The sequence below is a fragment of the Leptonotus elevatus genome, chromosome 19, assembly GCF_054856555.1.
Source record: "Leptonotus elevatus isolate MCC_2025b chromosome 19, RoL_Lele_1.0, whole genome shotgun sequence".
NCBI lineage: Eukaryota > Metazoa > Chordata > Actinopteri > Syngnathiformes > Syngnathidae > Leptonotus > Leptonotus elevatus.
Genome location: NC_141257.1, coordinates 12,017,053 through 12,037,943, shown reverse-complemented (window position 1 = coordinate 12,037,943; position 20,891 = coordinate 12,017,053). Strand labels below are relative to the sequence as shown.

The window sequence follows — 20,891 nt, the reverse complement described above, 5'->3', positions numbered from 1 at the left end:
GTCGATCGCTATCTGTCTGGGCCCTTATGTCGCTCGGCTGCTAGCGTGGGGCGCCCATTCAAGCACTTGCTATACGCTCTTACACCTTCTTTCCTATTCTGGCCTTCCTCGCTGTGAGTGTTGATTCCCTCCGTGCGTGAGATGTAGAAGTGATCACAGAGTCTGGGAACTCTTTTCCAATCTTCTGCCCTTTTTCTGCCATCAAGAGCATTCTCTTCCCCTATTTTCATTTCTTTCCTTACTTACCCGAAGGCTAAACCTCGCTCCGCATCCAATTGAAATACTAATTCCACTTTTTTTTCTTTTCTAGCCCATTCTGAATTGCCACTCTTCCAAGTGACAACCTCTCCAATCTTATAAGTTGCCACACTCCACTTCCCCCATCTCCTCTTTTTAGTAATGGATAAATCCCATTTACGTTTTGATCCTTGGATAGCAAGATTGGCCCCAAGCTTCCTTTAGTCTTAGCCATACATTCCCCTCCTGATCTCCCTTACCGCTGGTAACGACGCCCTCCAGCCTGATGATGTTGGAGTGGTCAAACTGCCCGAGGATACCGGCCTCGCTGAGGAACGAGCGCCGCTGTTTCTCCGAGCAGCCCGCTCGTAACGTTTTGATGGCCACCGGCAACTCTCGTTTGCTGGGCAGCTTCAGACAGCCGCGACAAACCTCCCCAAAGTCGCCTTTCGGGGAGAGAAAGACAAACAGAGGTTACAAAATGGTACATTAACAGCCAGAGATCAGAGAAGAGAGGAGAGCTGGCTGAAAAAGACAAACACAGGAGGAAGACTTAAAACTGTTCATGAGTGTATATATATATATATATATATATATATATATATATATATATATATATAATCCTATTATGGGTGTCAGGCGATCAAAATTTCTCATCATCATTAATCCCATGACTTCAATAGTTAACTCACAATTAATCAAACATTTTATATCTGTTCTAAATGTAAAATAAAATATACAGTAAATGTTTTCATACTCTTGTTAACATAAAAGTGGGAAAAAAATGTCAAACTAATTGAAATATGGCTGCATCATTTAGTCATTGATACAGTAATTACATAATAATTCATGAAGTTGAGTTAAAATTAAAAAGATATACTGTACTTTCTAAAACAAGTGTGATATTGATTTGCGTTGAGGTACTTTTTCTGCCACTAGATGGCATAATTGCATTTGTAAGACGTTGGTGACAGCTCAGTGCATTTTTCTTTTCATATTAAGAGCTATCTAATCTTTAACATGAAGTAATTTGTAAAATTCTGCACATTTTAAAAATGGTAAAATGCAACTTGACTCCAGGCTCCACAAATATATGCATAATTATTAAATGTATTGCTGCAAAATTTTGACGTGGATGTGTCTGCTGTATTGCGACCAGAATTCCACCAGTACAGGCTTTCCAAGTAAGGGGTTGCCATTATCCATCTATCCATATATATCTCTCTATTATATTTATTTATTTTGAACTTTTTTGTACCAAGACAGCACTGAGGTCTACTGGAAGAGATGCAACAAAAATAAGAACAAGAAGAAGAGGCAAAGAAGGTCCCCAATTATTGGTGTTGTTGCGACAATGGAATATATATATCTGTTAGTATTGTTCTTTGCTTTATTTGCATGTGTTGCTGCTCAGTAACCCTAAACCTAAAGTAGCAGTTGTTTCAAGGTTTATAATTACTATTACATCAATGCTAAGTTCTGTTAGCTTAGCCCATATATAGTGTTTCACAGTATTTGCTAGCCTTAAGAAAGCGGACTTTTTGAAGTGAAATTATTTATTTTGATTATTATTTTAAAAATATTAAACTTTATTAAATGTTTTATTATTTTTTAATTTTTGTGGAGTCATTACCTGTGTGCACAATTCTCTCAATCTTGATGCTGGAGTTGTCCAACTCCTTGGCAAAAGCATGGATGGCCTGCAGTAGGTCCTCGCATGTCTCTGGGTCAATGTAGGTCCTCCGTGTGGGAATCTTGACTGAACAGATGTTAAAAACAAACACAAAAAAACCCCCCACATCAACACGCATATTACTGACAGCAGGAAAAAAAATAATTCTCTTTTGTTTTAGTCCACAGAATTATAATACATGCTTCTACCCTTAAGGAGGTAAAATGCATGCTCTATAGGGTATGATTCTGGAGAATGATTGGGTCAGTGTGAAACTTTCCATTTTAAGTTTGCTGCTTTTTTTCCCTTAAATTGCCAGAAAAAATTATTTCTGTATACGTCTGAGTTCATGTAGCTCCTGCCATCATGCATTAATTGCATCATCAATGTTTGTCAATGTGTTTTTGGTATCATGAGCAGATGCTTTCTTTCTTGAAGCTTAAAGACTTTCTGTCACTTTGGTAAAGTTTAATCACCGTCTCATTAGTCCATTAAACTTTCTCTTGACACAAAAACATCTTTTGAATTCAAACAATTGCTTGAGAATACAGCAAATAAAAAGGAAGTATGTGTATGTGTTTGCTTTTATTACAAATAAATGTCTCTTAGTACACTAGTACACTAGCTGTGTTGCCTTTATGCTTTTTCTATATGAATACATTCATAGCCTTAAATATATTTTTTTATAATATTTCTTTGTCATTAAAAAAGGTTTACAAATTGTTGTGGATGGATAATTACAAATTTCATCCATGTTTTAAGGAAAAGTATTATCATTAAATGTACTTCGGGTTTCCACCGACGTACTTCCTGTTTGCGAGCGTTTGTGAGGAAACAACATGTCCGCCATCCACGTTGAATTATCAGACAGGAACGCTAGAAGTTTTGTTATTATAATTTATGTATATGAGTGCGAATATTAATGATTATTTTTGTCAAAATGTTATCAATAATTCATAGCACCTTCGTTTGCAATGGCGCTACAGTGTATTTACATTCCCCCCGCCCCTTGTCACTGTAGGGGCTCTGTATATTTATCAATAACATGTGGAAATCTTTTTCTCAACTCGTCTGATTTGACCTTTCCAAACTGCGAAGGTGGCAGGATAAAAGGCTCAGACTGCTTAAATCTGACTTTGGGTTCTTTTCACAAGGCTTCAGACAGATCCCAGACAGGGCTCCCTCAACCAGGCTTTTTGTCTTTTCACTCGCCTCAAAATGTTATCTTACTAACACACGCACCACTTGGAAAATTACACAAATGCAACATAGGCATAATCTTCCGTTGAAATGGGGACAAAAGAGCTCCTTAATGACCGTGTGGGAATGAACGTCAGCAGAAAAAGTCCTCTAAACAAAACCCTCTAATTACATTATGATATTTTAATACAAAGCCAGCATTGTAGTTGATGTATTATAGGCAATCGTGGGCCAAAATCCAAGGTAAGACACCTTCTGTCTAAAATCCAAAGGAGTAATCACATCCAATCACCTCGGATAATTTCACTCAAGGACCTCAACAGGGCTGCTGTGAACTTAATGAGACTACTTACATTTTTGCAGCTAATTGGAGCAGCACTATTGACCTCAACTGTTTCTCTGCCCTAAACAAAGCCAAAACACAAACCTATTTTCGCAGTGAGACTCTTGCTTCCTTCATCAACTGCCGCTTGTGTTTACCAAGCGTTAACAACCGGCAAGTAAAGTGGCCGGCACACAGCCAATAACCATTAACCGGCAGAGAGCGGCTCTCAATTAGATGACCTTTGTTAACCCATGTTAAAGATAATCTTCCAGGAAAAGGCCAGGTAGTTTCCACAAGCCGGACAGGGGCTTTGAAATGTGATTACAGCTCTGGATCGACCTGAGGGATCCTATACCGGCGGCCTCATAACGGCTTATTGATCCAGCGCACATATATGGCTGTGCGTAAAGCCACACTCACATATATGCCTATTATAAAGCAAAGGAATCCCTTTCAATTTAAAGCAAGAGATGAGAGAAAGATTGAAAGGCTCTTTTCTGTCAAATTGGGTTTTCAAACACGACTGTAGCTTAAAGGGGATGCCGCCCGTGTGCCCTGTAAAACATAAGCCTGGGAATGGCTCAGAACCTTCTGAGACATACCCCGCCCGACACGGACATGCTTTGTTGCCTCCGTGGCTGATTAGTCGCAGGGTTAACTGTGTCACTGTCAGAAAAGCTGTATACGTCGGGAATATACGTATGGCCGTAAATAGTTTCAGGGATGGAAAACTTTGACGCTAACAAATGTTTTATTCATCAGTACAGCAAGTACGGTAAATGTGGACTGGCCGCCACCACGGACCACCCAAGCCCCAACATCTGAATCCATCCAAACCCATGAACATGAGGCACAATTTAACTCATTCACTGCCATTGACGGCAATAGACGTTAAAAATTCATTTGAACTATTTCTATTAGTTTAACATTCTTTTCTACTTTTGTTAACAAGAGTATGAAAACCTAGATTTTTTTATTGTACATTTAGAACAGACATAACAATTTTGATAAATTGTGAGTTAACTAGTGAAGTCATGCGATTAATTTTTTTTTTTATTGTAATTAATCGCATGACTTCAATAGTTAACTCATGATTAATCACACATTTTATATCTGTTCTAAATGTACAATAATTTTTTTCTAGGTTTTCATACTCTTGTTAACAAAAGTGGAAAAAAATGTTAAACTAATAGAAATAGTTCAAATTAATTTTTTACGTCTATAGCCGTCAATGGCAGTGAATGAGTTAATTCAAACTAGACAGAGTGTAATTTCTGCATACATTGTGCGGGAATGCTGAAAAACTGAATGCTAAGATTTGAACGCATGTGCTTAAATCATTTCAGTGAAATTATAATCCATTTCCTGATATGATAGTCAGTTGGTATCGAATCATCGAATGTACTAAAATGTGGTCCAAGCGGGTTTGAACCCAGGTTCTCCGTGGTGGGAGCACTGAGCTAACTTGACTTGTTCAAATTCATGACTAATGGCATATTTATTTTTGGAAAGTGTCATCTGATGTGTTTAATCATGTCAGTGAAATTATAATCCTGATATGATAGTCACTTGATATACATGTATATCACTTAGCATAACGGCCATGGATATATTTGCAATGTACAGTCGGAGGTGGGATTCAAACCTGTGACCTCCTGGTTACCGGACGATGCACTTTACCAACTGCGCTACTGAGCAGTATCAGACAGGTGGTAATGATGGTAAGTTGTTATGTATGGAAGTGGGCGTGAAAAGTGGGACTGAATGGGGAAAAGTTTATATTTAACGTTGTGCCAATACTGTAAGTAATGTGAAATGAGACGGCATATACTCCGGGAGGCGTGCATTTTTGAAGAAAGTTGAAATTTGAACGGTGTAAATCGGAAGTATTATGTGGGAGTTGTTACACGGCAAAAAAGTGTGGAAAATAAAAATCACAATAACATATGTGAAAATGCTTCAAGTTGGACCAAATTCACATGGCATCAACATACTCGACGGTGCATATGCATGCCGAGGGCCATCGGGGGCCAACGGCTGTTCAAGACAAAAAGACAAAACGCAATAGCATTATCATGCCGGGCTATCTCCATCCTATTTTGCCAGTGATTTCCCCAGATGCTTTCCCTGTCTGTTGCGCTTGCATTTTTTCCCATGCAATCACTTTGAACAATATCTAAACCTGGTTTATTAAAGCACATTGCAGATGAGCCTTGATCCTTTTCGAGCAATGCCCACAACAACTGCCCTGCAGTTGCTTTCTAGGTCACAGACTGGACCTAACAAAAAATATGTTCCCTATAACATCAATAACAACTAGAGTTTACACAGATCGGATTTGCTGGGTCGGATCGGCCGATATTTGCATTTTATGTACATTTTGTGATCTGCTGCTGCATTGTTTCTAGGGATGGACCAGGCCGATTATCGGCACCGATATTGGGCGTTTTGTCAAATATCGTGACGGCCGATAAAAGGTAAATCTAAAACCATTTTAATCTCAGGGAACAATTAATTTACATTTTCATTTAACTTTATAAGAGATGCTGCTTACCCTGGGAACTTTCTGAACCATTTGCTTTTGTTTGACATTAAAACAAAGAAATGTGAAAGTTTAAGATTTCAGTTTTTTTTTTTTTTAAACAGCTGCGGTATTTACTTCTTTAAGTTTCCATTTAACTTTTTAGGACGTACCGATAACCTTGGGCGCTCCCTGACTTTTTTTTAATTTATTTTTTTAGAAATTTAAAATGAAGTATATTGTCTAAGATTTAAAAATAAATAAAAATCTACACTTTGAAAAGTCCCAAAATTGTTCAATAAGCATTAATACTGTCACAGCACAAACAAAAGGCTGTTTCTATTGTGTTAGGGTTATAAACAACACTCCATGCTGGGAATAGCCTACGTATAGTTGTCAGGGTCTTCTGAGTTTTGAATTATTCTGGAAGCGAACCGACCATGAGCAAAATGAGTGATTAGGGACTAAATGGAAATGAGCAAATCTGGCATATTTAAATGTAAATGTTCTTTATTATACATGGTCCTCTTTCAAATAAATACATTATTTGAAAAAATATATATGATGCAGTATTGCTCGATCTCATGATCGGGATCGGTGATCGGCTACGTTTTATTTTTTAATACTCACTGTTCGGCCTCTAGAACTAAGAACAGATTATAACTGAACAATTAGGTGTGTCCCAATTTCCATAGTTTAGTGTGGACGACACTAAACTATCACACTGCATGACTATCGAAACTTTAATCTTGCAATGCCGCCCGCTCAGTCATGAGCCAGAAACTGGCCCATGGGAGTCCAAGCAGCGTGTGCTGGCTAAAGAGAACAAAAATACATCTTGAGCCTATTTATGTGTGTGTCCATGTTCGCCATAAAAACATTTTTTGAAAAGCAGGCCAAATGTGTGCATGTGCGTCAGCTTCTGGCATGTCTTTGTTTGGGCAGATTTAATTCCCAGTCGCATTGCTTTGGCTCATTATTCATCAACCACGGTGCTCTGAAACCCCTCCCGAGGGCTCAGCATGCTGGGAGATTAAATAACGCAAATGAGCATGCACACACGTACTACATTTACAAAACTGTGCACACACAAAAGGAAAACTCTAAGCACACAATTACCACTTAAGCAAAGCTTTGCCGTGCACACACACACACACACAAACAGGAGAAGATATGTCAAACTACCCCCATTCAGTCACTGTCCGGCTAAAAAAAAGCCTACTGGGAGCAAAGTAAGCTGGGTTTTTAAAAAGAAACATGTACAACAGCCCGTTTAGGAATTACAATCTCTCACTTTTGACTTTCTCCCTATTTCTTGCTCTCCTTATTTCAATCTCTAGTCATCACGCTCTGCTCTGCACACTAATCTGCTCCATCAGTGTGCTCAAAATTAAACTAAGCATGCACACTCAGAATTAAGAATTCATGCTGTTGCACTAAAGGCCTACATGGTCGTGTGTGCGCACATGTATACACATGCTTACAGTTTGGAGGACAAAAACTGCCAAATTAAAAATGAATAAATATATAAATAAATAACAGGGCAAATAAAAACAGATATTACAAATATAATTTAAAAATGACATAAAAAATACATTTAAATAAAAATAATTTATAAAAAAAAAATTGTATATATTTTATATCCGTTTTTATTTTCAGTTTTATGTGTTTATTTTTAACTTTGGCAGTTTTGGACCAAAACTGCCCAAAAAAAAAAAAAAAGAATACATAAATGAAAAAACTAAAACTAACTACAAAAACGAACTAGAAAAGATACATATTAATTTTAAAAATATATATTAGAAATCATTAAAAAAGTAAAATAAATATAATTAAAAACAATTTTTTTTTGATTTTTTTGTATCCAGGTTTTTATTAATTAATTTATTTTTAAATTTTGGCAGGGTTGGACCAAAACTGCCAAAATTAAATATAAAAAAAAATAATAAATAAAAGTAAAAAATAAAAATGTATATAACAAATACATTTCAAAAACTAACTATAAAAGATAAATATGATTACAAAATAATAAAATAAATAAATAAATAAATACAATAACATAAATATATTTCTTTGTATTTTTTTATATCCAATTTTATTTTCACTTTTATTCATGTATTTATTTTTATTTTTAGCAGTTTTGGTAAAAATAAATAAATAAATAAACTCATAAATAAATAGTAGTGAAAATAAAAATGGATATAAAAAATATAATTCCAAAACTACAAAAGCTAAATGTGAATAAATAAATAAATAAATAAAAATAATACAATAAATATATGTTTGTATATATATATATTTTTTTCACTTTTATTTATTTATTCATGTATTTTTAAATTTTATTTTGGTCTTCCATATTACAAAACTGTGAAAGAGGAAAAAAATTGTGACTTACACTGGAAGTAAAGTTCCTCGTCTCCTTCTTGAGAGGCTTTGCTGTAGCCGCATTGTCTAAAAAGCGAAACAAAGACAGACATCAGAGAGCGTTCCATCCCGGTCGAGAGACACAAACAAGCACCAGACACTGTTTATCTTGCCGCGCAGTCGTTTACACGGAATGCGCAATAACTGTGAGATGAGGGAAAGCAAAGATGAGAGCGTCGAGCGCGGTGATGGAAGCTACAGAAGAGTAATACAGAAGGCCCCCCCTTGATGCAATGGCACTGATTTGCAAGAGATGGATCTGAGGCTGAATGAGTGGAAATTTTGTCAGACACACAAACGGATTGGACTGGAAAAGATACGCTGTTGTTGAACACATACTCAAGGATACGCATTTCACAGAACTCTCTCGCCACAATGGGGGGTCAAAACAAATGCAAACTTTATATATTGTGACTGGCTGGTTGGCCTCTTTGGCTTAGAGAGAAATTTGAAGTTGTCTCACACATACACACACAAACTGAAAGAACCAGATTAAGAAGTGATGAGCAGACATTTTGGCTGGCCTGCATATTTTTTGGGATTAGTCAAATACTAGAAAGCAAGCCAAGAAAAAAAAAGGATGATACAGACTTCTAACTAACAAAATGCTGACAAATATATATAAAAAAATGTATTACACAAAACAAAGTCACGCATTTTATAGCACTCGGAGTTTGGGGTTTATATAACAGATCAACACTAGTTTATAGATGCAATCATTCCATGCATTGACAGGGATCATAATTGTGTCAGGTAAGCACATTTCATGGAACAACAAAGTGGAAAGGGAGCATAAATCATTGGAGGGTAAAAATTCAAGAGACCCTGCGGAGTTGTTATCAGGAGTATCCTTGAGAATAAAAAGCATTGTCCCTTAAAATGCTTTCCATCATTTCATGTTTACTAGCTAGCATTTTCTTCAATAAAAGTGGCAAAAGTAAAAATGAAAATATAGCCTCTAAGGCACTGGTGTCAAACTCAAGGTCTTGGGGCAAGATTTGGCCCACCACATCATTTTATGTGGCCCGCAACGGCAAATTATGCGTCAATTTCTTGTAACAGTGAGATCTGCAAGCATTTGTGTTACCTTCTAAAATAAATTGAAAAAGTAGTTTGCATAATTTTTCACTGACTTCTGATTTCAAAACTATCTCACAAAGTTGTTGTGTGTGTTAATATAAGGCGATAATACATTTATATGCGAACCAATGTTATGGAATTAGCAAACAACTTTAGCTGACTTTAAGATGTTCTACTTTGTGTATTATTGCATTTCTGCAGGTACACAACATAGGGTAGACTTAAAAACATTGATCGATGATGTCATTCCTGTGCCTACCATAGTGCATGTGTGTGCTTGGAAGCATGATCAATATAATGTGACCATGATAAAGTTTATAGTGTTTGAAATTATTATGCATATAAGATTATATTCAATACAATTGGAGTTTTCATATTGATCCTCTTGTTTATTTACATCATAAATCTCACAGGTTTGTTCCACATGATTAAAAATAGCAGTATTTATGAATAATGGGGGAAAAAAAGAAAAAAAATGGGTCGTTCTGCAGATGAAATAAGTGGCATAGTTCATTGCCTTGCAAAATGAATAAAAACACTGCATATTTCTACAAACTTATTACATTGTTGAATAATTTGTTCTGTCGGGCAAATGCATTATATTTAGAGAGCAGCTGTTAAAAAGTCGCTCATTAGTGACTTTTTAACAGCTGCTGATGTCTCTGGAGTCCCAAGAACCTCTCAAGGCTTGCAGTCATATGTAAACCGAGGTTATTTCAGCCACCTCGAAACAACATCACAAGGGGAAGCATTTGTACCAGGCCCCAACAAACTTTGATACCATTGAAGCTTGCGCTGCTAAAGGTATAACAGGAGAAAGAATAATGGTGTGGCAGCATTATTTCTTGACCTCAACCCTATTGAGAACCTTTGGGGCACCCGGAAACGCAAGATGGAAGAGGGTAGACGGCCGTATGCCTCCAAACAGCAACTCTAGGAGGTTATTGTTGTCTCTTCAAATGGGATACAGGCTGAAACTATTCTGTGAACAAACAACTTGTCTCAGGTACTGGATACTCTTTTTAAAAACCCTCGTAAGGAAAGTGTCCAATTTTTGGCTTTTTATTAATATTAATATCAAATATAAAGTAAATTTAATTTTTTTAAATGAAATTGCACCCAATTGTCCAAAACATGTTGAAGTCCAAAATGGCACCATCCAAAATTTCAAAATTATTATTGTCATTATTATATGTGGGAAACAAATTTTTATAGTACACATGAGTAAAAATGTCCACATTTTGGCCCATTGACTCCCATCATAAATCAGAATTTTTCATGTTTTTTGATGCTCTGTACACCTTATGTGTTATAGTGCATTTCCCGTGATTACCCAATTTATCCCTTCACTGGGGCATTAACTAAATGTACATTGAGTCATAAAAGCCATAATACACCAGTTGGCACTAGAGAGCTAATTATCATTTTTGATTGAGCTGACTTATATGCTTCCTTTGTCCCCATTCTTATACCAAAACAAGAAAGCACGGTTAGGATCGAGAGCTCAAGCCTGTGAGCGTGTGTGGACGCAGTAACAGTGATGTGACGTGCACATGTGTATGAGTGTGTAATGAGTGTATGTGTGTATGTATATATATATACATACAGATGATAGTTAGTTGTGCTCTTAAGACAATATTGCTTTTATTGTCTAAAGAGAGCATCAAAAACTAATAAATAAATAAAAACTATATACATATGGATAGGTCTGATGCCACTGAAAATTTGGAGTGGTCACAAGTAAAAAAAAACTATCACACTTCCTATAGTGAGCCAAATTTTGGCTCATTTTACTTTTGTGTCGTAAAAAATGAAAAATACAAATAAAAACCTTACGATGTTAAAATGTAAGCCCACAAGCTAGTAAAAAAAAAGTTTAGAACAAATAACTTGTATCTATTTATTCTGTCTTAAAACAGAAGACTAGCCAACAACTTTCAAGAAGAAGAAACTGCATTTAAGAGGAAAGTACTATGTAAAATATGGGTTTAAGCACATGGAGACCAAGCATGTTGCACTAAAAGACACATTTTGGAGTATTTTGCATTGAAGGTGACCAAAATAAAAATGAGTAGATTGGATAGAAGTAATACACTTTGGATGTGATTATCTCCCATTACCCCAAGATGGTACCAGATCCGTGAAGAAAATCAAGTTGCAGTTTTATTAATTCCAACGCCTGTTTATCAAAATACTCCATGTGAAACTGCTCCGTGGCACAAAAAAGGTTGCATGGGAGTGCATTTTTAAGAGATGTCAATGTTTCCTTTTTTTTTTTGTCTTTCTGCGTCCCTTTGTGAGTGTTCTCGTGGGGAGACGTGATCGAGGATGAGGCTGACACATCCCTCAGCCTGTGTAACAGCGGGGTCTGAGACAAGGTCAAGGCCCTGTCTGTCAAAACACACCAGCAGACACATGCAACAGAGATCCTCAGGGCACAAGCTACCACACAGAGGAGGCCAGACAAGAATTGATAGACAAGGGAGCACACTAAAGGCGGAACGGGACTGAAACGAGGATGGAGGGCATAATGGAACCAAGAAAAACAAGATCAGAGAGACGGAGGCGGGTTAGAGGCAAGGGGACAAGGCAAAGGGAGACGTCAGTGAGTAAAAACTAGATCGACAAATGTATTGGGACACTTGTCCATTGCGATTCCTGGAACTAAATATGACAAAAAATGGGAGCTCAAAGAGTTTCCATTTTTCTGGGATGATGTCCAGGTTTTGGAGTGTATGTGTGAACATTATTGTTATACAGCCACTGGAGAAAAGCATGTACACGGTTAGAACCTGGCTCACAATCAACATTCTTTTTAAGATGCGATGTCACACCATCAGATCCGAGTCCGCAAATGATGATTCCAACAAATGACTGAATTACTACCCATTTGTATACAACACCACAAATAATTATAATAATGCTAATCCACATTCATGGAAAAATTTAATCAGACAGATTTCCTTTGCTATTTGTAAACACAACATGCAAAACGGACAGCAGCCAACCAGGAACGAGCGTGAAACAAGTCCACCAATCAGGAGCGGGGGTGCGCACAGCCGAATTTGCATATGCCACTGATAGTAGCTTGCCTCCGCTGCTTGGCTGGAGGGAAAACCCTGAGTCGCCACTAGTGCTGTCACTATCAAATATTTTTAGAATTGATTAATCGTTCAATTATTCAATCGATGAATAGACTAATTGGATTCACTTTAATTTTGCATTAAATGTATTACAAAATCCTTTTCCCCTTATTAATCAGTGATTTCCGTTTATTTCATACTTTGTATTCATATAGTGATTTAAAAAAAAAAGGGGGATTGAAGTTTTACTATGTTACCGGTTCGGCCATTGTTTTCCAAAGTAAAAACAGATATTTGCAATTGTCTTATATTGATTAAGCACAGAAGCGCTACATAAATCACGAAACAATTACTGTTGATATGCTCAAATCAGAGGATTTGGACTATTTAAAAAAAAAAAATGGCTTCAAAAGGTTTTTCGATGATTGCAATAGTTGTCGATTAATTTGATAATCGATTATTTTTCAATTAATCGATTAATTTTGACAGCTCTAGTCTCCTACCAGAAATGTCCCTGACAGGCCAAAACAGATCCTTCGGACAGTACCTTTAATAGACTGACATGACTTGAATATAAAACCTCAAAGCCCTAAATGTTGTCATGCTGAATGTGTTGCTAATTTGCATAGATCTTGACAGTAAGTCAAAAGATATGCTAGGGAGGAAGGAAATACGGAAGAGGGGGCATCATCACAGCAGGGTTATGTCGCGTAGCTTGAATCCTTTTCCATCAATTCTTTTGAAACGTCAGATGTGATTTAAAAAAAAAAGTAGAGGTTTCTTTTTGGATATTAATTCAAAAACTGACAGTTGCTTTTTAAGTGCATTTCATAACATGCTGGGGCACCGATCCGAGGTTATAAAAGGAACTGGGCCAAACAGCTTGACGAAAAGAAGGAGAAAAAAGAAGATACTTCTTTAGCTTATTAGCATTTTATTTGTATGAGGAAAGCAAAAGAAAGAAAAGAAACCACTAAGGGACAAATGCAATGGCAGGAGGACTGCAGGGAACTGAAAAGGAAGATTTAGAGGATGGGGGAGTGGGGAATGCATGCCAAGTGTACCTGGGCATCAGCTGTGTGAAGGGAGGAAGAGGAGAGAGAAGAGGAGGAGGAGGAGGAAGAGTGGAGAAGGATGTCGAGAGCAGCACCACGCTAGCAGGAGTTACATTGGAGGAGCTTGAGCAGACACTGCTGGGAAGAAGACAAGGGGGTGGGGTAGGGGAGGGGCTCTTTTCAGTACTTTGAAAAGCTGGCAAAGCAAAACATTTGGACTCATTAATTCCGTTTAATATTCAAATATTGTCACTGCTGGCAAAAAAATAATAATAAAAAAATCACTGTAGATCCTTATTTCGATGACAACATCTATTTATCTCATTTGGAGAAAAAAAAGATCTATGCTCCCACATGAATAGTAGACAAATATGGTTGCCAACTCACTGAATTACTTTGCCAACTCTGCCGCCATTATCTCAGCCCAAGCGAATGCATTGCAAACTAATAGAAATAAATACTCTGATGCATCAATGACACTAAACTGAAACCCAACTTAAGTAGGCCGAACTCCAAAACACTTTATAAGAGAGAGTAAGACGGATGCTAACGTGAAGGTTGATAGTTCGAGAAGATCATTGTTTAGCGGGTAAGAGGCACAGTATAAATAATTCACAATAGTAGAGAACCTGTTTACTTGTAATTTCATTGGCTCTCACTGATATATACTGGACGTAAGTATTTTGAAAAATACTTTAATTCATTCACTCCCAGCCATTTTCACTAAAGCAACCCCCTTTACTCCTGGCTGATTTACTGGATTTTGACTGTTTTTTTTAAGGCCCACAGAATATTGTGTTCTATTGCTATAAAAACATGGAACCTACAAAGAGAAAGATTAGAGCCTCTTTTTTTCATCAGGAAAAACAAGTATAGTTGTATCTGTTTCCGTTTTGCAGCAATTAGCATTATAATATAGTTTCATAACTAATCACAAATCTGTTTAAAACACTGGGGAAGGAGCTTTTTGCCACATGGCCCCTGTTGATCTCTTATGCTCTGCTGTCACCTGCTGGACGGTTTTGTATTAACTACCATTGCTTCAAGCATTCTCTTCAGGTCAGAGGCTGCATCAAAGTCTTCTGTATGCTCTAACATAAAAAGAACACTCAAAAACGTATAAATACATCTTTGGGCGCATGGTAATATTTATAATGTTTTTGGGGAGCAAATGAGTAGTTGGGTCTTTTGAGTATTTGACTATTTCTGAAAATGTGTCTGAGTTTGAATTTTGACCAATTGTGACACCACAATTTGATTATTATTTTTTTAAAATCCTTTAAGCTTGCCAGCGCTGGCACCATTTATTTGCTGTGTGGACACTGAGGGATGAACATCTCCAGAAGACCGTAGAAAAAAACAACATTGGTAGATTTGTTGGGCATCTCTTTCAGAAAGTTGAATTTGGAAAAGTTGGTAACTATAGGGACAAATCTGTTAAGTTGCTAACACTGAGTAGCCGCATGCTTAGCCACATGCGCTAGCACTGCCCGGTCATCATGGTAACAAAGCTGAGTATTTTAAATCCTAGTGTGATAAATAGTTATTTAATGTACTGTAATTCTTTATCTTTTGACAAAAAAATGCCAGATATATTTTAATAAAGACACACTATGAACTGTTTTAGCATGTGAAAAAAAATCACATAAGCCAACTTTAAACATTTCTTAACAATAATATGTTATATGTGACCTCACTAGTCTAAACATGACATTCTGATTAATAATATATTTGTGGAATAAGAGTTATGAAACAAAATCCAGCCATTTTATCCATTTTAGGGGGAGGCCATTTTGCCACTTGCTGTCAACTGAAGATGACATCACAGTTGCGCAGGGCTCAGGCAACAACCAATCATAGCTCACCTGTTTTCTGAAGTTGAGCTGTGATTGGTTGTTACCTGAGACCTGAGTAAAATGGCCGCCCCCTGAGATGAATACAAATGGATGGATTTTGCTGCTTAAATCAACCATATATTTAGACTAGCGGGGCTGCTTAGAACACATTGTCAAGATTTTTTTGTGGGGTGACTTCCTCTTTAATAGTTTCATTTAATAGTAGCCATATTGGTGCCTTTTCCTGAGATCTGAAGAAATGCAGTCTTTAGTGAACAATACCAAACAGTTTGTCAAAACTCACTGATGCATCAGACTCTGTATGCAAGTGCAGGGACCTATTTGTATTCAGAATTTGGACAAATTAGAGCTCAAACACCAGCAGGTGTATTCAAAAATACCAGGGAAACTGGCTTTACATCATATCACATATCATATATTGCCCATTTATGTGCCTGACCAATCAGAAACAGTCAGGAGCTTACAGTGATGAGAATATGCTAAATAGCTACAAGAGTGCTACAACAAATTTGCATGACCAGAATTGAAGTCCAGCTAAAACAAAGGTGTAACAAAAATCTCATTTTTGTACAGCTCTATATAAGCCACAGATGAAAACAAGTCACACTTCCTCTTTCTCCTGGTATCTCCCGATACCTTGACCTTGCAGACATCCACCCACTCAATCTCACTCATATGCAATGGTGTGACCACTGAAGGGTAAGCCATCCCCCTTTCACTGACCAGTCAAGGCTGAGCTTCCGTGAGAATGTTCGGTCAATGCCCTCAAACTCTGGCTCTATCAAACTTTGTCAGGCACTAGCATGGATGTGTGTGTGTGTGTGTGTTTGAGTGATGTATTTGTGAGCCAAGAAAAAAATTCCAACAAGTACTACTTCTTCCTGTCATGTCCATTGGACCATATATTCTCATTTACCATTGTGATATGTGCTCAATATAGTGTATAGTAAAGCATTGTGCAGCAATCAACATGGTAAATAGATTTTCCCATACAACTGATGCAAACTACATGCTAGGCTGGTAACAAGTTAATCACAGGTGAATGCTGAAACTGCAAAAAACACCAAACTGATTGACCGCATCAGCTGGAAGCAGACTTGTTAACTGATAACAACAATGGAAGAGAAGGAGGGTCTCCTGTATTTACTTCTCAGGCTGTAAAACCTTCAAGTCTTTCGTAAGTGAAGAAGGGGCATTACTAAGTAGATCTTATTAACCTCATAAAAATTGCTTTCTTATCTATGACTGATATGTCGGGTAACAACAAGGAGGTCGCATCTCATTTGAGTGTGCACAGGAACGTACGGAAGTGTGGAACTGCCAATGTAATTTTTTTTTACTGGAATATGTTTTTGAACATATTTGCAAATATGTTTAATTGTACAATTTTATGTAATTAATCACAATTAATCCGGATTAATTAAATTTTCCTACTTCTGCTTCTACTTTTTGTGGGAATGTTTGTTATTGTGATTTTTATTCTCCACAATTTTTTTTGCTGTGAAACAACTCCCACAACTCCCATAATTAATCGTAATTAATCACAATTAATCGTGATTAATCACATTTTCCTACTCCTGCTTCTACTTTTTGTTGGAGTGCTTATGTTATTGTGATTTTTATTCACCAAATTTTTTTTTGCCGCGAAACAACTCCCACATAATACTTCCGATTTACACCGTTCAAATTTCAACTTTGAATATATTTGCAAATACGTTTATTTGTACAATTTTATGTAATTAATCGCAATTAATCACAATTAATCGGGATTAATCAAATTTTCCTACTTCTGCTTCTACATTTGTGGGAATGTTTATGTTATTGTGATTTTTATTCTCCACAATTTTTTGCTGTGAAACAACTCCCATAATTAATCACAATTAATCATGATCAATCACATTTTCCTACTCCTGCTTCTACTTTTTGTGGGAGTGCTTATGTTATTGTGATTTTTATTTTCCTCAATTTTTTCGTCGTGAAACAACTCCCACATAATACTTCAGATTTCAACTTACAATTTAACGTTAAATATCAACTTTTCCCCATTAATTTCCAATGGGACTGGCATTGAACGTTTTCCATGTCCTACTTTCCTCGCCCACTTCCATACATACAACTTCTCATCATTACTTCTCTGATACTGCTCAGTGGCGTAATTAAGTAGTAGTAAAGTGCAGTGTCCAGTAACCAGGAGGTCGCGGGTTTGAATCCCACCTCCGACTGTATATTGCAAATATAGCCATGGCAATTATGCTAAGGGTTATACTGACAATCATAGTTCCACTTTTCCATCTAAATGAATGGAGGGTACTTTCAGATAACACTTTTTCCATATAAATTTCAACTTGCTTCAAAAATTCACACCTTCTGGGTTCAAGGGTTCTTTTTATTCATTTATCTTTCAACTACAATTAATACTTTGTAATTTTCACATAATCTATCTTTCATTTTACTTCATAAGCATTCAGCTATTAGCATTCAGCATTCAGCTTTCAGCATTCCTACATAATTTCAGCAGAAATTGCACTTAGTCTAGTTTCTTCAAAGCTTGTAACAGATATTTACTTAATTAAAATATTCATGTAAAATCCTCAAATAGAAAGCATATTTAGGTCCAAAGAATGTTCTAATAGCTTTCTTTGGTCTTTGAATACAATAGTTCTTCTGTAAAATACAACTGTTGAACAAAACGATCAAACAGACTCCGCTTTACAGGCATCTTATGTTCTACTCATAGAAACCATTCTTAAAACTTCCCGCTTGCAGGTTTAGAACCTTCTCACTTACCAGCAGCACTGGTTTGCAAGGCCCGTGGAGGTAACTTGAGCAGGGACTTTTGCTCTGAGATGATACACCAAAGGCGTACAAATAATATGCTATTTGAATTCGGCTCTGCAAAGTGCACAAATGACTTCAGAGTTCTCCAACAAGCATCAAGCAAGTAAACCATGTTTATTCATCTTCCCGCCAGTGACTCCTCCAAGTTTGGCTGCACAGTGAGTTAACGGAGTTAATTAAAAAAAAAAAAAAACGCTTTTATGAATTTAATCTCTAGAGTTAATCACTATTAATTTTGACTGCAGATGATCCTTTAGCTTGACAGCGGATGGTTACATTCACAGGTTGTGTTTGAGTAATAAACACAACGACATGCATTCAAATAAAGCATTTAATAAAAGTTTGCGCATGACATTCAGAATATTTGTTCATGTCAAACTTTTTCATTTTAAATCACGCAATTAATGAACTGATTAGAAAAAGTGGATCAAAAAATGTGGAATACATACTCTTAACATTAAATGTCGCAAAAATGTAACACTTGACAGGTGCTCTTCAATTTTGGCGGGTAAATAATGTTGATAAAAAGCCTTTTTTATTTAAGTGATGAATCATGATTAATCAAAATTCTAAAATGTGATTAATCTGATTAAAAAAAATTATCATTTGGCGGCTCTCTTTCAAACGTATTTGCTAAAACATTATGTGCAAAATACGTACTTGTAAGTATGTTCGATCGTATTTGCAATTATGTTCAAACATACAAATACTTTGCAAATATGAATTTTCTTGCAAATTTGTTCAAACTTGCAAATACGTTTAAATGTATTTGCCAGTCAAAAACATTTTCTCCACATTGGCAGTCCCACGCTTCCACAGGAATGTGTAACACAGTAACCCATAAACCTTTTTCATTATACAAACTACAATTCTAAGGATTATAGATTAGGCAGGTTTTGCCTGTAACGTAGCTTTGCGATGCGACATTATCATCACTATCGCCCGCCTTGTGTCCGAGCGCCTTTGTGTGAGCGTCGCGACTCATTTGCATGTTTGCCAGTCAGCAGGCAGATCGGTACATCAGAGACCCTCCAGCCGTGTCTTGAAGCTGGCTGTCTTTGCAAACACAAGAGCCTGATAATTGAGGCATCAAGCCATTCCGCATCCTTGTCTTCACACAAAACACAAGGAGCAAGATAATGGTGCTGCGGTGATGAACAATGGAGAACCCCTTTTCAATGCAATGCAGTGATGAGGAAAAAGGAATGGTGAAAGATAAGCATTATTACTCAATAAAGCGTGATGTGTGCAGTGAATATTCAGCAACCACCTGTGTGCGGCAGATTGCCATCTATTTTGTCTGTTTCTACATTGGTGCTCAAGCATTCACGTGATGCTTTGCATGGGTTTTGAACACGTCTGTCATGCCCATGCCATGAATTCCTTTGTGTGCGTGTGAGAGACAGAGAGTGAGAAAGATCGACGGCAACAGTTTGCTGGGTGTTGCGACTGACCACAGCCCATTTCAACACCCAGTTGACCCCATCATCGTGCCTTCACATTTGTCTCCAATTGCTCTACTGCTATCAATATATATATATGTATTATTTTTTTTATGGTAATATCTGACAGCTGCCTACTCTCACTGTCCACCATCAGTTACATGGGCACAATCTAATGGAAAAGGTCTATCAAATATACTGTCAAAGATAATACCGCTTTTGATTGACACTGTCAAAGAGCTATTAATTAAACCATATCATCAAAAGTCAGATTTGATTTAATGAAAATAAACTCTTCTTTAGTAGAACTGCATTGCATGTTATGACTGTTAGAAAGGGATAACAGTATGTCCATACTGATGGCAAGGAAGATGAATAAATTGAGTATTTGTAAAATGGATGTACAGTATTGTAAATTAAACACTAAATCTAATCAAACTAGCAGCTTGGAAATGATGGCAAACTCTTTCCGTCACTCTTATGGTTCCTCTCACTCACAGAAATATTTAAGCCTAACTTTGAAGATTTATGTAATTTTCTTACCCATTTACTTTTTATTTAAAAATATATATTTTTTTTTTAACACAAACCTACCAAATAAACTGTATATGTTACATATTCATTCGTCTTAATAAAGCCTATCTATTTGAAATGCATAATCCTCAGGGTAATGTATTTAGTATTAATATAGTATAATTACTTTTCTTTAGTTTTTACATTTTTGGGATGTCTGCATTCAGTTTCATCCTCAAAACATAAACATTTTAAAATAAATAAATACAATGGATATAAGTGTTTTTCAAATAGCAGCGACAATATGCTAACCTGATTATTATTATTATTTTTTTTTTTTTTACTTCAAACATGCATTAATAATAATTACAAATAATGAAAATAAAAATTGCCAAGCTTGTAAACAGCAATAAAATAATAAGAAAAAAAGCAGTTGAAGCAAACAAGAAACAAAACGTAACAACATATTAAGCAACAAAAATATAAAGTAAGACAGTCAATCAACCAGTCTTTGGTAATAAATTTGATTATATTATGCAATTCAAACAAAACACTTTATGTATTTCAAATACATAGAATGAGCAATTATACTTTATTAATACTAAATATATAAACCTGAGGATTATCCATTTCCAATTATCCATT

At 36.4% G+C, this 20,891-nt stretch overlaps 1 protein-coding gene across 3 annotated transcripts in view; it reads right to left on the bottom strand.

The window, feature by feature from the left end:
• The window catches only part of epha10 (EPH receptor A10), a 197,138-nt gene that overhangs the window by 21,557 nt on the left and 154,690 nt on the right, over positions 1-20,891 (bottom strand). Inside the window, exons 9-12 of one of the 3 annotated variants that reach the window (XM_086061976.1) lie at positions 13,607-13,735; positions 8,351-8,406; positions 1,871-1,996; positions 498-683 (exon numbers count right to left, since the gene is read on the bottom strand). In XM_086061976.1, coding sequence (XP_085918102.1) covers positions 498-683; positions 1,871-1,996; positions 8,351-8,406; positions 13,607-13,735 — 497 coding nt within the window. The remainder of the gene's footprint in view (positions 1-497; positions 684-1,870; positions 1,997-8,350; positions 8,407-13,606; positions 13,736-20,891) is intronic. The other 2 variants (XM_086061977.1, XM_086061978.1) reach the window with 2 other exon arrangements.